Source organism: Megalops cyprinoides, chromosome 22, assembly GCF_013368585.1.
Source record: "Megalops cyprinoides isolate fMegCyp1 chromosome 22, fMegCyp1.pri, whole genome shotgun sequence".
Taxonomy (NCBI): Eukaryota; Metazoa; Chordata; class Actinopteri; order Elopiformes; family Megalopidae; genus Megalops; species Megalops cyprinoides.
The window spans coordinates 9,219,098-9,233,266 of record NC_050604.1 but is presented as its reverse complement, the minus strand read 5'-3'; the positions used below and the strand labels follow the sequence as shown (position 1 = coordinate 9,233,266).

Here is a 14,169-nt window from a genome sequence, read left to right as displayed (position 1 = left end):
TGCACTTTTAAATCAAAGAAACTCCCCAATATGAACATCTCCCAAAACCACGCCAGGTGTTGATAGGACAATATGCATAACCTTATCCCTGACACTGCTCCCAGATATGCTTGTAGATTCGATCTAGGTACACAGTGTTGCGAGATTCACTGGTTCGCGGGGAGCTACATAGCACATTGAGCTGTATCCATACCGTTAGGCTACATTTACATTACTATGATTACATGGTATGCCATAATAAAAAGTCCCTTTCATTACTGAATATTTCATTCATTTTGTCAACAAACAGACAGCACTCGCATTAGGCAGTGACTTTGACCAATCTCGGCAGGACGTCCCCGTGGGAACCATTCGCCGTACCCGAAATTCAGGGATCATATTACCCCCGCAAGCAGCGCGTGGCTCTGGCGCACGACAAATAAATTCCACCAATCGGGTGCGACCAAAGCCTTCCGGTGTAGCCAAGCTCGCCAATCAGGTGCGTGCAAGAGGTGGGCTTTAAACCTCGCCTTCAGACGGTACGGCAAGACTGCAACCTGCCCGTAGTGTAGTAGACTTGTGGGGGAGAGAGACTTCGCGGCTAACTAGCTAATTAGCCAGATGGGAGGATCTGAGTAATCCAGATGTAGCCAGCTGGTTATTTGAACACCTACAGTTAGTGATCTACCTATCTACCTTGGTAAAGGCCAGCGTGGCGATTGACATTCGTGGGGCGCCAGTGAGTGCCTTGTTTGGGAGTACAACTGTCAGTGGTCGCATCCAGACTGACTGAAGTGTGGTACTACAGACCGGGACCCGAATGTGATGCTGAAGACAGCGGGCCTCGGCGGGATAACTGTTTGATTAGCTATATAACAGCACGGTCGTGTCAAGCAAGAAAACGTAGCCTATCTAGTCTAAGAAAACAAACCGTGGATTAGTCGTTTTCGCTGTGCATAATCAGTGCAAAATCATCTCCGCTCAAGACTGTCGCACACTTCCCGAACGTGATGGGTGAGTGTTGAAAAATACGTCGCTCGCTGTAGCTAGCTAACTGGATGCTTAGAAAATTTGCTAGGTACAATTAATAAAACAGTGACAAGGTTTTCAGAGTAACCAGATATATAGACAGAACGAATAGCTAGCTAGCTGACACAGAAATTCCGTGGGGATCAGTCAGTCTCTATAATGAATGGGAGTATCGTGTCTCATTGACTCGCCGGCTCGCTGGGTAGTGACGGCAAGTAGTGGCCATCTAACTAGCTAGGTGTGGTGACAGCTTTCTGTACTTTAAGGATCATTGTGTAACTATATACCTACAGAGCTAGTAGTTAACGTTAGTAATATCAGTAGTTTGTCACACGCATTTGCGTGTTTAGAATCAGAGAATTGTGCTAGTTAGCTAGCCATTTGCTGTTAGCTTATTTCTTTTAAATTAACTTATTTAGGCTACCTAACTAGAGTAGCCGGCGTGGGATTTTTAAGTCTTGATTTCTGGTATGTCGTGCAAAGCACAGTAAATAGTTACATAGTTAATTTATCTTTAGAGATTACCTAGCTGGTTTACTTGGCTGGCAGTGCCAATCAATTTTTTGCAGTTAGGGACAAATTTAATAATGTCAATTTTATGATATAGCTACATAGTCTACCTACCTACCTATCACCAACAACAGCGGACATCATTGAACATTAATTGAAAAGCAAGTCCGGACGCAGGCAATGTTAGGACATTTTGCTGGTTTAGCTATCGTTACAGTATAAGGTGGCAAAGTTAGATGAAAACCTTTCCTATAGGATAAGCGCTATATTACACCGGTTAGCGGCATATTGGCTGTTCTGATTTCAATAGCCAATCTTCTCAGTATTTGTGCCATACCCAGCCATGTCTTTGGTTCTTCTTACACTTAATAAATGCGTCGTGTTTAAATATTAATGAATTTCTTGCGTCGGATTTTAACGCCTGCACTATTTTTGAGAGCAAAATGTGTGCCAATTCAGCATCCCAGACTAACCCCACCCCTTTGATTGGCGCTGGCAGTTGAAATGTGAAGCAGTCATGAATTTACCTTTACAGTTAGGGATTACTAGAGCGCCCCCCCCCCCCCCCCCCCCCAAGACAAAGGATCACATAAAGATTTTTCCAAAACTCGAACCGAACCGTCACAAGCAGGCTATATCTAATTCGATGTTATCTAAGTGACCCCATTCAGGAAAATAAAATGGCTGTTATCTAGCTAGCTGTGTGGTCAAAGAATGCATGAGCAGTGAGCAATACAGAGAGAGAGAGAGCGATTTACTGTCTAACCAGTTGTCTTTGTTATCTGACGCCACTGAAAGGAATTCTATGGCTTTCAAGGTCTCAGAGAAGGCCCCGATGGCCATCTGTCTATTACGTCCCTTGTATAAAAACGCAGAACTCTGAGCAATCGCCTGGCATGCCACTGGAGAGATGTGATTGAAACATCGGTGTTGACGCGAAGCGAGCATTTTTATGTGGCTAGTGACCGTACACAGTGGACAGGCTGAGGGTGACCTGGCTATGGTAGATGAAGCCACCACGGCTCAAAGTAATTTACTGTGCTTTGAATCAATCGAATGCTACGCAAATGCTACAGTTTATCACCATAACTTGCATGCCTTCCTGTCTAGTGCGCTGATCCCTCTTTCTATGCGAAGTCAAGGATGGGGGACACCATATTTGTGTAGCTGCCTTTAGGTTACCTGTCAGCATAAATGTGTTTGGTTTCTGGTGTCTGTTTTGTTTGTTCTGTTTTGCTGTTGAAGGGGAATACACTGTTCCTATGGGATCTGATACACTGTAGGCCAGCACAAGCAGTGTGGTGACATGAGTCCCAGTTGAGCAGGAGGTGATGTGCTGGAATAGAAGAGGAAAGGTCTCCCATTATAGTAATCGATGGTAGGGCTTAATGGATTGATGGTTATTGAGCCTTGTGTAACTTAAAAAAATATGTGTATTTCGGGTGTAGGTGAGAAGTTCCTTACTGCGAGTGCTTATTGACCTTGATTGTATTAGAGGTTGTGAGGGATGTTTTTCATGCATGTTTTTCACATGCTCTCCCTGAACACAGTGCTGAGTTGGGACGGATTTTACGACTAGTGGTTGAGCAGACATTCTCAAAGTAGAGAAAGAAAATGAACTCCTACCGCTTACAGCTTCTTCGCCCACAGTCTCAAATTGAATTTTCTCACTCCTCATGGCAGATCTTACTTAGCCAAACATACAAGTTCGTATGTCAATAGACATGTTGACATATGTCACACGGTGCATGAGTGAGCAACAAGAGACAGCTGCTCAGTGTTGTAAAGGAGCAGTGCATGATGGGAAGTGCAGCTGAAGGTCCCCAGTGACCTCTGTTAGCTGGGATGCCCTGTATGTCCTGTCGAAGTACACCTCTGTTTTTCCTAAAGGAAGCGCAACAGGAAAGAGCATATAGGAAACTGTACAGAAAAAAAATAAGAAGAGGAAATCTCGTTACTGACCTTGGCTGTCCATACACCAGTTGGGGGGTTGACTGTAGTTATGGGTCCTAAGTTTTAATTCTGTCTTTTGCTATTTTTTTCAATGTAAACTTTATTATATCTCCATATTAACAATGATAAATATTGTGAGAAGACACATGACAGAACAATAGAAACAAGGACAAAACAATATTGTAAATAAAAAAGTCATACAGATACAATGCCACAATGAATATAATCAGACAAATGCAAAGAATAATACAATCAAAAACAGAACAATAACATAAGATGAGCCCACCCACCCCATACATTTCAATTAACATTGGTGTCTTCCATATGGTTTTACCCTAGTTGCACTCTATTCAGTGCTTTTGTTTTTTAACTGAGACATCCAAGTTGCAAAGCTTTTCGTTACCTCTACTTGTAATTAAGATTGAGACTACAGCGCCGTATCCACTGAGACTGCGTGGCAAACCCTTGCCTGTTTCCGAGGTGTGTCTCCACACCGGGGGTGGGAGAGTGAAGCTACCAGATGTCCATCATAGATGCACAGCAGTCATAAAAGGGCGCTCCTTGCTAGCACTGCATTTACTGGGTCAAATCCACAGATTCCTTGAGAGCATATTTACTTACAGTAGATCCAGGCATTATGGGGATTCAGGTAACCTCATTTTCAGTCACCGCCCTCTGTCATTTGGAGCACTGCAGTGTGGACTGCAGTGGCAGTCTGGCTCGCCGTCTCTTGGGCCCGGGCCTGCTGGGCAAGTGGAGAGGAGGAGGAGGTGGGGGGGTGAGGGGAGGGGGGGGCGTTCGGCAGGGTTGCTGAGCCCTCCTCTGAGCTCCAGATCCCAGCCACTGACCACCGCCGCCCCCCTGGAAGATTACTGGGATCTGCGCTCTGATAACCGTGAGCATTCCCAGGGCCTTTTATTTACGCCGCTGGCCTCGCTCCGCTCCAGCACGGCTCCTGCAGATTTTTCCGTATGAAGCTGTCCAGGTTTTCATCTCTGGTATGTTCTGCTTTGCTGGTAAAGCGTGAGTGTGCAGCGCACTGGCCGTCACACAGGACGGCCCTGAATAGTTTTACAGCGCTGGCCCGCATTTAACTGTTCCATTCCTCCGCTTTATGTGTATATGACCCGCGATATGTAGTCAGCCTTTCCCGTTCCACTGCTCGTATGAATCATGCGCGTATGCCTTTCAACGTCTCAGTTTCGCTCGTTTGCAAAGCAGAAGGTGGAAAAGCTGACAGCAAAGCGCTTTGGTTTCATCTGTTGCTTTGGCTTGGGGTCCAGCTGATTAGGCGCGAGGGAGGCTCCTCGCCTGCAGCTGAGCTGATACAGATGTGCTCATGCGGAACGGCGCGGTCGCATGTGACTCGTGACTCACATCAATCACGTTTCCGCTAAACTGGCTTTACGCGAGGCATCTGGAATCGCCGGGGTTCGAGGAGCCGCGCTTTTCGGCACTGATTGATCGCCGACGTGCTCCGTGCCCGCAGACCCGCGGCCGTGTGATCCATGCAAGAGCTTTGTGTGTCCATAAATCAATAATCCCGGTGCCACACGGAAGCTCAGCGGTTGACATCCTCTCTGAGGGTTGAGGCCCTCCCACTGTTTTCGCTCTGCACGATTGCGGAATGAATTGGAGCCTTCAGAGAAATGCCTCTAAATAGATCGCATTTCGCACAATTACAACAGTTACATTCGGAATTGCCGCTGGAGCGCCCGCGCCTTCATTTCCCCCCATCACCATGGAGTGGCTGTGATTTCCGCAATAGTGAAGATAGAAGGCGGCGTGTAGCATTGATAATAACGGTCCCTCGTTGAATCATTAGTCCCTGCTTGTCAAAACATGACGTACGATACATGTACCACATTAGACGATCACATGAATGTAGTGAATGAAATCTTTTTAGTGGAAACACTAACCTTTTCACCCAGACCCCAGAATGAACGTTATTCGAGCCTCGAAACTCACAATGTGTCGCCGTGACAACAGAGGGACGGGGGTTGAAATCACAGTACAAATTACTGCTCCAGAATTTAGCCTGTTGTAGACCATTTGTATTTAAGTATCTGTACCTTTTGATATTTTGGCCCTTTGAAGAGGATGGTGGAAAAAACCAAAGAGACAAATATCCCAGGCCAATATCTGACCTTTATATGCAGTGAAAACTTCTCTTTGACAAGTAGCCTCATGTTTTATTTATTACTATTGAAATATGCATCTTGAAGTGGAAACTCACCCATAGTCCGTGACATCCAACCAGCTGTCTAATGTGCACTATGATGGGGAAAGAAAGTTTCATATATAAAGGTTATGGAACAAAAGGAAAACCTCCTGATCTTCTCCTCCTAAGAGATCCCTTCTCTGAATAATGATTCTGCTATGCTCATCCCGGGCAATCATACTCATAGCCAGCTGTGTTTCGCCAGGCTGGATAAGGTCTGTCTTTCCCAATGCAGCTTGTCTGGATTTGCTCGTGCCAGTAGCATTAGTGTTTCAATCACAAATTGCCTTTAAGAGCTTTTGCTTCATACCAGAGTTTGTTTTTTTCTATTTTTGGGGTTTTTTTTTTTTTGGATGAGGTCTCCTTCGTGTGAGACCTTAAACCAAGGTCCTGACTCACTGTGGTCTGCAGAGATCCCTTGGGGACTTGGGGAAAGAGTGAAGCGCTAACCCTGGTCAGAATCCTGAACAGGACGTCTCAATCTCTTCAATCAATCAGTTCGCCGCGGCGGTTGATTGGCTGCACAGTGCCTCTTAGCCCTTGTGTCCCCTGGTCACCACCATAAAAGAGAATCAAGCTCTTGGTTGACCTTCCCTATGATTAAATAAGTGTGTTTTGCTGTCCCTGCAGTTGTGTCTATGTCGCTGACTTCTCTTCCAGATCAGTAGTTGGTGAAACGATTGCTTACCGTAAGCAGCGTTCATTTATTTGCATCTCTAGCCCCAGAGAGAGCTGTGAAGAAGTATGCTTATAACAGATGGGTGTTTTTCTTTCCGCCTCAGGAAAGATATACAGCAGGCTAGCGTTTCGGCTTGCGCTGTGAAACGGCATGGTTATGAAGGCGCCTCCCTGTTTTTACGGCCCCCTCTTGAATCGATGATGTTTTCCTGAAGTGGATCTGCCACTAAAAGGTGTCTAAAGCGCCAGGATTTAGAGCACGCTCTTAACTAACGGATTCTGCGAGGCCCAAGCCTGATACGCATGGCAGCGGGTGAGTCACTGGTCCCTGATCCTTGCGTCGTTGTGAGAAGCGTCCCAGCCTTCTAAGCCTTCTTAATTCATCGTGGCGCTCAGCCTTCAAAAGTTAGGCCTAACTGAAACATGAAAGTTCTTCTCAGTTGGTGTTATCCCGTTACAGAACTGCAAGTTAACATAATCATACACAACATGCAGGACCAGCCACTTTTAAGACCAGTCATCCCGGTTGAGGAGCCTAGCCTAGTGAGAGAAATCTGGCTGTTGAGATACTGTTAAAATGGAAAGCATTTTGGATACGAAATGATATTGAACTGTGTATATTACGCTATCGCAACTTCATATTTGATTTTTTGGCAATACCAGACCAGCACACAGAAAGGGGAAACAGGTTTCAGTAAAACAGGGTCAGCCTGACTGTGTTTGTGATGTCTTGATGGAGTGAAGAGGAGCACACCATGTTCCGTCCTCTGCTCAGAAGTGAACCCTACTGTTTTCGACACAGAGTCCATCTGGGAAAGTGTGCCGCCGAGGCACCTGGCCTTTTCCATTACACAGCCACCGCGGCTTAAGCCTCCGTGATGTCCTACCTCTGCAGGGTTCGTTTAACCAGAGCCGAGGGCTTTTAAAATTAATTTCCTCTCCGACCGCGGGGGCCATCGTCTTCTGTGGACCGGGGCTTAACAGAGAATCTCTGAGTATATGTGCTTTACTCCCCCACAACCCCCAGCAGCGGTGTAAGGTCCTGAGGACTTTGTTGGGAGGGTAAGTCTGTCAGGGTCTGCGGTGAAAGCATTTCTCAAGGGAAAGAGATCAGCCGGGCCTGGTTTCCCATGAGCCTCTTTGCCCGGTGATTCAATCGAGCCTAATCTCAGCAGTTACTGCTGCCTTAATGAGAGCAGCGCTAGGTAATATGTAGTCATAAGTGAATCACTCTGAGCAGATCTATTAGCGGACCTCCCACAGACCATTTTCAGCAGAGCGCATCCAGTGCGCGCGTGTGTGTGTGTGTGTGTGTGTGCACATGTGTGTTTTGCCAACATCATCTGCCCCATCACAGAAGTGTGAGGAGATGTTGCCTTTTTGCTGCTGTTATCTGGTTTTAAAGGAACACAGTGCAAAGGAAAGCAAAGCCTTGACTGTTTGCATTATTGCCTATTGTCATGCCTAATTCATTGAACTTGAAAGTAGTGTGCTGCCATTAACATGGTGATCCATACTGTATCATGGATCGTGCTACAGCCATATGAGCGTGGTGAGGGAGTAACTTACTTGTGATTGGATATTTCTCCCCGTGTGTAGGTCGTGTGTCCCACGGGTATGTTCGCCTTCATTCTGCTGTCCTCTAGGTGGCGCTGTGTCCCAGGGTGGGTTCATGCGTGCACCCATAGTGATCAGACAAAGAGGCGACACTCCTGTCTGCAAAACCTGTCGTCTGTTTGAACATCAGATTGTGGTTGAGTACAGACAGACATGCTAAAGGAAACTTTGCCTGAAAAGGTGTCTCTCCCTTTGAATTCTGGGAGCATAATGAACAGGAAGAGCTCCCTCCATGCACTTGATCAATAGCCTCATAAACAGACCTATTGAGAGAGAGTCGAGAACATTGGCTTAGAGTAGGCTGTGGACAGGCCCATTAGGCTGCTGTTGTTGTATTGGTGCAATAATCATCTGTGCTCATCATGATATAAGCAAGGACCTGACATAAAAATATTTAGGGCAGCATTAACAAGCTGCTGTATGGATGGGTCTCTGCGTAGGCTTGAACCAGTTGAGGATGTGTAAGGAAATCTAAAGGTTGTTTTATTTTTCCCTTGGGAACAAGGTGCATTGGTTCACACCTAGGCATTAACTTCAGACAGAAGCTGCATTTGTTATGAAATACGGGCGGTTCGACTTTGTGTTGGCTGCACGCACAGCATGTTTAATGTAATTTCAAATAACAGTGAGCTGTAGATGGAGTAAGGGGATGGGTGAATGGGTATGTGTGTGTGTGTGTGTGTGTGTTCAGAGCCTCCCTGTCCCTCTGTGGGAATGTGCTGCTTTGGATAGCCCCTGACAGACTCCTCTCTGTTCTTAACCCCTCCCCCCCCAGCAGATGACCTGTGTGGAGCTCTGGAGAAGCTGAAGCTGGCGTCTGCCGAGAGCGGCGTGGACAGCATGGAGGGCTGCCTGGACTGCCTGCTCAAAGCCCTGGCCCACAACAGTAAGCAAGGCTCCCTCGTAGCACTGCTAACCACCAGCACTGCCCCAGCCACCAGCCACCGGCCCGTTCCAGTTCCAGAAACCAAGGTGCCCTTATTGGGTCTTGAGGTAGAAACTGCCGTTAAGTTTGTTGGAACCGGCTCCGTGTGTCTGTTGACACCGATGGGTTTTGTTTGGGGGTTTGTTCTGCTTTGTTCTCGAGAGTTTCCACAAAGCACACGAATTGCATTGTGTTGTTCAGAGACACTGAAAACCGATGTAATCATTACCAACCGGTGTGGACCAAAAAGAAAGCACCGCCACACCCCCCCCGAAAGGGGCAGGAGTAATCAACCCTATGTGTATTTATAAGACCCCCCCCCCCTCCATGACTGCTGTCTGCTCTGTTCAGATGAATTGCTTTTTTTAATGTTTTCAGAATTCATCTGCAATAAAAGCTTGCCGTACCTCTGCAGGCTGGGAAATGTGTGGTTTTATGTTTTATCTATTTATTTTTAACGACAGACACTCTGCCCTCACTGTGCCTTTACGTTTGGCCACGTTTTTTTCCTGTCTGGTTTTGGAGCTGGGTACCCAAGACTGGAATTTCAGCGCCCCGCAATAGTATACAATTACCGTAAATCGGATGTCGGTGTTAGTTGGGCATATGACAGTGATCGCAACCGGGCACTTTAGCGGGGGGTATTCATCAAGGTCAATTTCCGCTTTCTTTTTCTGGCGTCATCGCTGTTGTTACGGGTCTGACGTTTTGCTGGTGTGCTAACCAGAGCTGCACAACGCCTTTCGCCCCTTCATCCAGATCCAAGAGAGGAAGCCCTCGCTGTCACTTCCTGCGGTTAGCCCTGCCTCAGATGCAATTATGAACCGGCCGTCGCGGTCATTTCCCTGCCTTTTAATTGAGTAAAGCCTCTCAGTGGATCCGGTGCGTTCCCGAGCAGCGGGGGCCTGAGTTAATATGGGCGCTTGCTGGTTTTCCCGCAGGTTTCCAACTCTTAAAATGGCAGTGGCCCTCATTCCATCATGCGTAAACCGCATTAAGCCTCCCTTCCTTGTGGAAAACAGATGTCGGTTGCCCATAATCGAGTATGAATTGAATGGGGTTAGCCACAGATTCCCCTGGAAGTCGCCAGCCTCAGACATCTCAGAGATGATGCGTATCATCGGCACCAACCTGCTCTAACACTTGTTTCATATTCCAGTGCATTTGCAATGCTATTTTTTTCCCTCCCACAGTCAAGATGAGATGCAAAGGTGTTGATTCCATACATTTTCTCTGGGTGATTGACATTCAGTCCCAGCAGTCTTTGATCAGTGCAGGCTGTTCGGTCCCTCCTTTCGCTGTGTGAGGTGGCGTGTGTGTGGGGGGGTGCTCAAGGCCCCACCACTGCAGAACGGCATTCGGTTTCATGCTTTGTGTAATTGGTTCGTTGCGTGACCTTGAACGTTCATCCCAGGCATCTCCGACGCAAAGCACCGTGAAGACTTTAAGAGGGGCAAAGCCCATTATAAACCAGGTTTGAAATGATAGATTAGCATAAAAAAAGCTGCAGGCTGTTTTGATGTCGTATAAAAGACCCTATGGTTCTTTGAGATCTGTGGCTAAGCATTGAATTGGCAAGTGTGTAAGGGTGCGATATCTGGGCGCAGTCTAAATCACCACTGAGTCTGCACTAGGTTTCAGTCCCTCTTCCGAACAGGACATCAGCGATACAGGCAAAATAAGACGGTTAGTGGATTATGCTGAATGCCAAGCAGAAGCAGTAGCTGCCGTCTTTTAAATGGTTTGGCATCTTTGTTATCATCTTTGTTAGACTATTTACAGACTGCTTTTAACTTATTGCAGATGTCTCTTGTTAAATTAAAATTGGTATTAAACTCTAAAAAGACCAAATTTATGACTTTTACATGTTCCCGTTCATCACCCACTTACTGTACGGTCCTAACGCTAGATGGCACTCATCTAGAGAGGGTTACCTCTTATAAATACCTTGGCATCTGGCCTGATGACAAGTTGACCTTTGGTGTCCATATTGATAGCCTCCTAAAAACTCAGACCAAGGTTATGTTTTTATTTAAGTTTAAAAATGTTTCCCTTTTACTGCTAGAAAAAGATTAGTTCAAAGTACCTTTTTGTCAGTATTAGACTATGGTGGTGTAATTTATATGCATGCATCTTCATCTCTTTTGAAAAAACTAGATGTAGTCTGTCATGCTGCTTTGCAGTTTGTAACTGGTGAAAGCGCCTGTACACATCATTGTAACTTATATGAAACAGTTATGAAATTACCGCAATACATATCTAGTTTGCTGATATATTGCCCTGGTAGGTATAACACTAGATCATCAGAGAAAATTGTCCTCATGGTCCCAACCACCCAAACAGAGCTGGGTAAATCTGCCTTTTCCTTTGATGTGCCACAAGTTTGGAATGAGCTGCAAGGCATACTTAACTTGGAATCTTTACCCTCTCTCAACATGCTTAAAAATATTTTAAAAATCTGTTTTTACAGAACAATGTCATTGCTTTGAACATGTGCCATTATTTTCCATGATTCTTCTTAGCCCCTGATCCCTGTATGTTTTATGTCTGTTTGTTGTATTTTTGATATGTTTCTGTGGTCTTATCTGTCCTTGTTTGTACCTTTATATGAAACCTTTTTATTTCATTTTGCTGCCCATCTTGACCAGGAGTCCCTGGCAGAAGAGATATTGTATCTCAATGGGACCTTCCTGGTTAAATAAAGGATAAGTAAAAATAAAAATAAATAAAACCATTTTCAATGGTTCGCTATTTGCATCATCGTTTTTAAATGGGCTGGTGTCTGATGTGACTCAGGTGGTGATTGAACCTTCTACCTTCCGGTGTAAGGGTGGACAGTCTCCACCAGGAAGCCATTGCTCCAGTGTAGGTCCAGTAATCTGGTTCATTTGGCCTAAAGTAGTGCTGTCCAATCAGCGGCTGTGCTGAGCTGATGTTGCCTCTGTGGATCCAATGACTGTCATCTGTGGCTTCTGGGTTGCTGCACCAGGGGTTATGCTCCGGCCTGCTGTAAGCACACTGGGGTCAGCTGAGCCCATGGCCAGAATGCCCCGCCCCACCCCACCTCCCCTGTTGTGCCCCAGCCTCCAATGTCCTCCACACAGGGGGGTCCGCCATCGCCTACGTTCTCTCTGATAACGACCCACTCTGGCTGCCCCACGGGTCCTAATGAGCCACTTTTAACGCGGGGCCAAATTATAGGTCATGGGAGTGTGACTGACTGGTGGCGAACAGCAGAGAGAGGAGGTCAGTCAGGGTGAACGTTCTGTGTCACTACACAGGCAACTACGGGGCCAGATGTATTTGATATACAGCAATTTACACACATATACACACACACACATATACACACATAGATATAAACTCACAGAAATATATATTATGTATAATTTTTCTTCTCATTCATATATTACGTGGTACTGAAATGATGATTAAATGCTAAATGATTACCACTGTTACTGCATTGCCATTATATTACATTCTTTTGTGCAGAGCTCTACATCAAATTCTGTTTGATGAACTGATTAATACGACTACAAAGTGACATGAGCCGCCAGATTTTCTTGTGTCACCAAACTGTGGCTCTGAGGCCAGGAGGTAAAGCGCACAGCTCGCCGGGGGAAGTCCATCTGCCTCATTATTACCTGCGTTTGGCATTTCGCAAATCGACCAGGGTCAGCGGCAGCGTATCTGGTGCTGCTTCATTACGTCGGAAGCCTTTTGTTTCCAGGAAAGTGCGGTGCGCTAAGTGGGCTTTCGGGAGGAAGTGTTGGGGATTTGGGGGGGGTGAGAGAATGTCACTCGTCAGCTGCTTCTTGTCCCTGTCATCCTGCCTGCCTTGGCTGGGAGCCCTGGTGGTGTGACGGAGACAGATCGCTCTGCCTCTGGTATTTTTCGGTGACGGTCACTGTGGAAGGCCGCAGTGAGCATGCCCTAAAAATGTGAGAAAAAATACATGTGCCAAAAATGTTTACGTGTAGTCTGAAGACATTGTTGTGTCTGGGAGTGGTTCCAGCTAAGTGTTGCCAGCTCTTCACAACGGAAAAGTCACTTCCAGATTGCAGTCCATAAATCCTTTTCTGTAGACAATAGTCAGTAGAGGTGTGGCTGGAGCTTGTCTGGGGAAAGAAATTCTTTGTTCTGCATGTTTTCTTCATTTTTTTCTTCTCTGGCATGATAAATGTAAAATTCACATTATTATTTAAAAAAACAATTGGTATTCAAAAAATAAAATCCAGCAACCATTGTGTGTAAACCTGTAGAATGCTGTGACAGTCTGTACATCAGCTGACATATTTTCATGATTTTTAAGGAAGCCACTCCAGCTGTACTCAGCTTAGTGGATCAGACATGACGGACACTGGCTACGGCCTATGGGGACAGGGACACAGAGGTGGGGAAGACACTGCCTTCCTGTGACAGGGACAGCCTGCGTTCCTGTCCCCCAGACCCAACACTCCCTCTCCTGTCTCTGTGATGAGACATAGCCAGGTGTTACAGGGAAGAACAAACAGCTCTTGCTGTAAGGAAGCCATGTGCAGTCATGTAGACAGAGAGGTGCCAGCATTGCTTCTATACATCTGGTATTTCACATGCACAGTGTTAGAGCAGAGTTTTAGCTACTTTATTATGACTGCAGGCAGACTGATTGGCCACTAATTCCTCAAACTGCCTGCCACCAGGTCTGGAAAACTTTTTGTTAACACAAGGTTGCAGGTTCACTTCCTTGGTGGGACACCACTTTTACACACTTTTTGAGAGTGACACTTGAGAAAATATCCATGATTCAATTGTAAAACCTTTAAGTTAATTTGGTCTGCATCACAGTGTCAACTAAGAAAATGAGTGAACTGTGTGTTTCCTTCTTATTTGGTTGCATGGCAGAGGATCTTTATCCAGGGTAATTTCCATGGCCTACATTTTCCACGTTACCTATTTATACAGCCTAATTTAAGTTAAGTACCTGGCTGAAGGGCACAACAGCAGTACCCGACTTCCTCCGAAACTTCCTGTTCCCTAACCTGCAAATGTTCAGCTTTCTAACATACTCTGTCACACTACCATCTAACCAAAGAACAGAAACGTCTGTGGTTTTTAACACTCTGATGGAATTTGTCTGTGCACAGCATGCTGGGCTCTTAAGCTAATCATTTAGGGCTGCCCATCCAAACTCTTGAGAACTATTTTTGGGACCTCTCACTTTCCGTAGCTGCATGATTGCGTGCGTTTACCTTCCACCCCCCTGCTGAAGGAGGTG

General features: G+C 46.0%; 1 protein-coding gene across 2 annotated transcripts in view; it reads left to right on the top strand.

The window, feature by feature from the left end:
* Positions 1 to 527: 527 nt before the first annotated feature.
* LOC118769751 (rap1 GTPase-GDP dissociation stimulator 1-like) overlaps positions 528 to 14,169 on the top strand; it is a 46,522-nt gene continuing 32,880 nt past the window's right edge. The window contains exons 1-2 of one of the 2 annotated variants that reach the window (XM_036517046.1): positions 528 to 993; positions 8,766 to 8,873. In XM_036517046.1, coding sequence (XP_036372939.1) covers positions 990 to 993; positions 8,766 to 8,873 — 112 coding nt within the window. In that variant the 5' untranslated portion in view covers positions 528 to 989. Of the gene's footprint in view, positions 994 to 8,762; positions 8,874 to 14,169 lie in introns of both variants that reach the window. The other variant, XM_036517045.1, reaches the window with a different exon arrangement.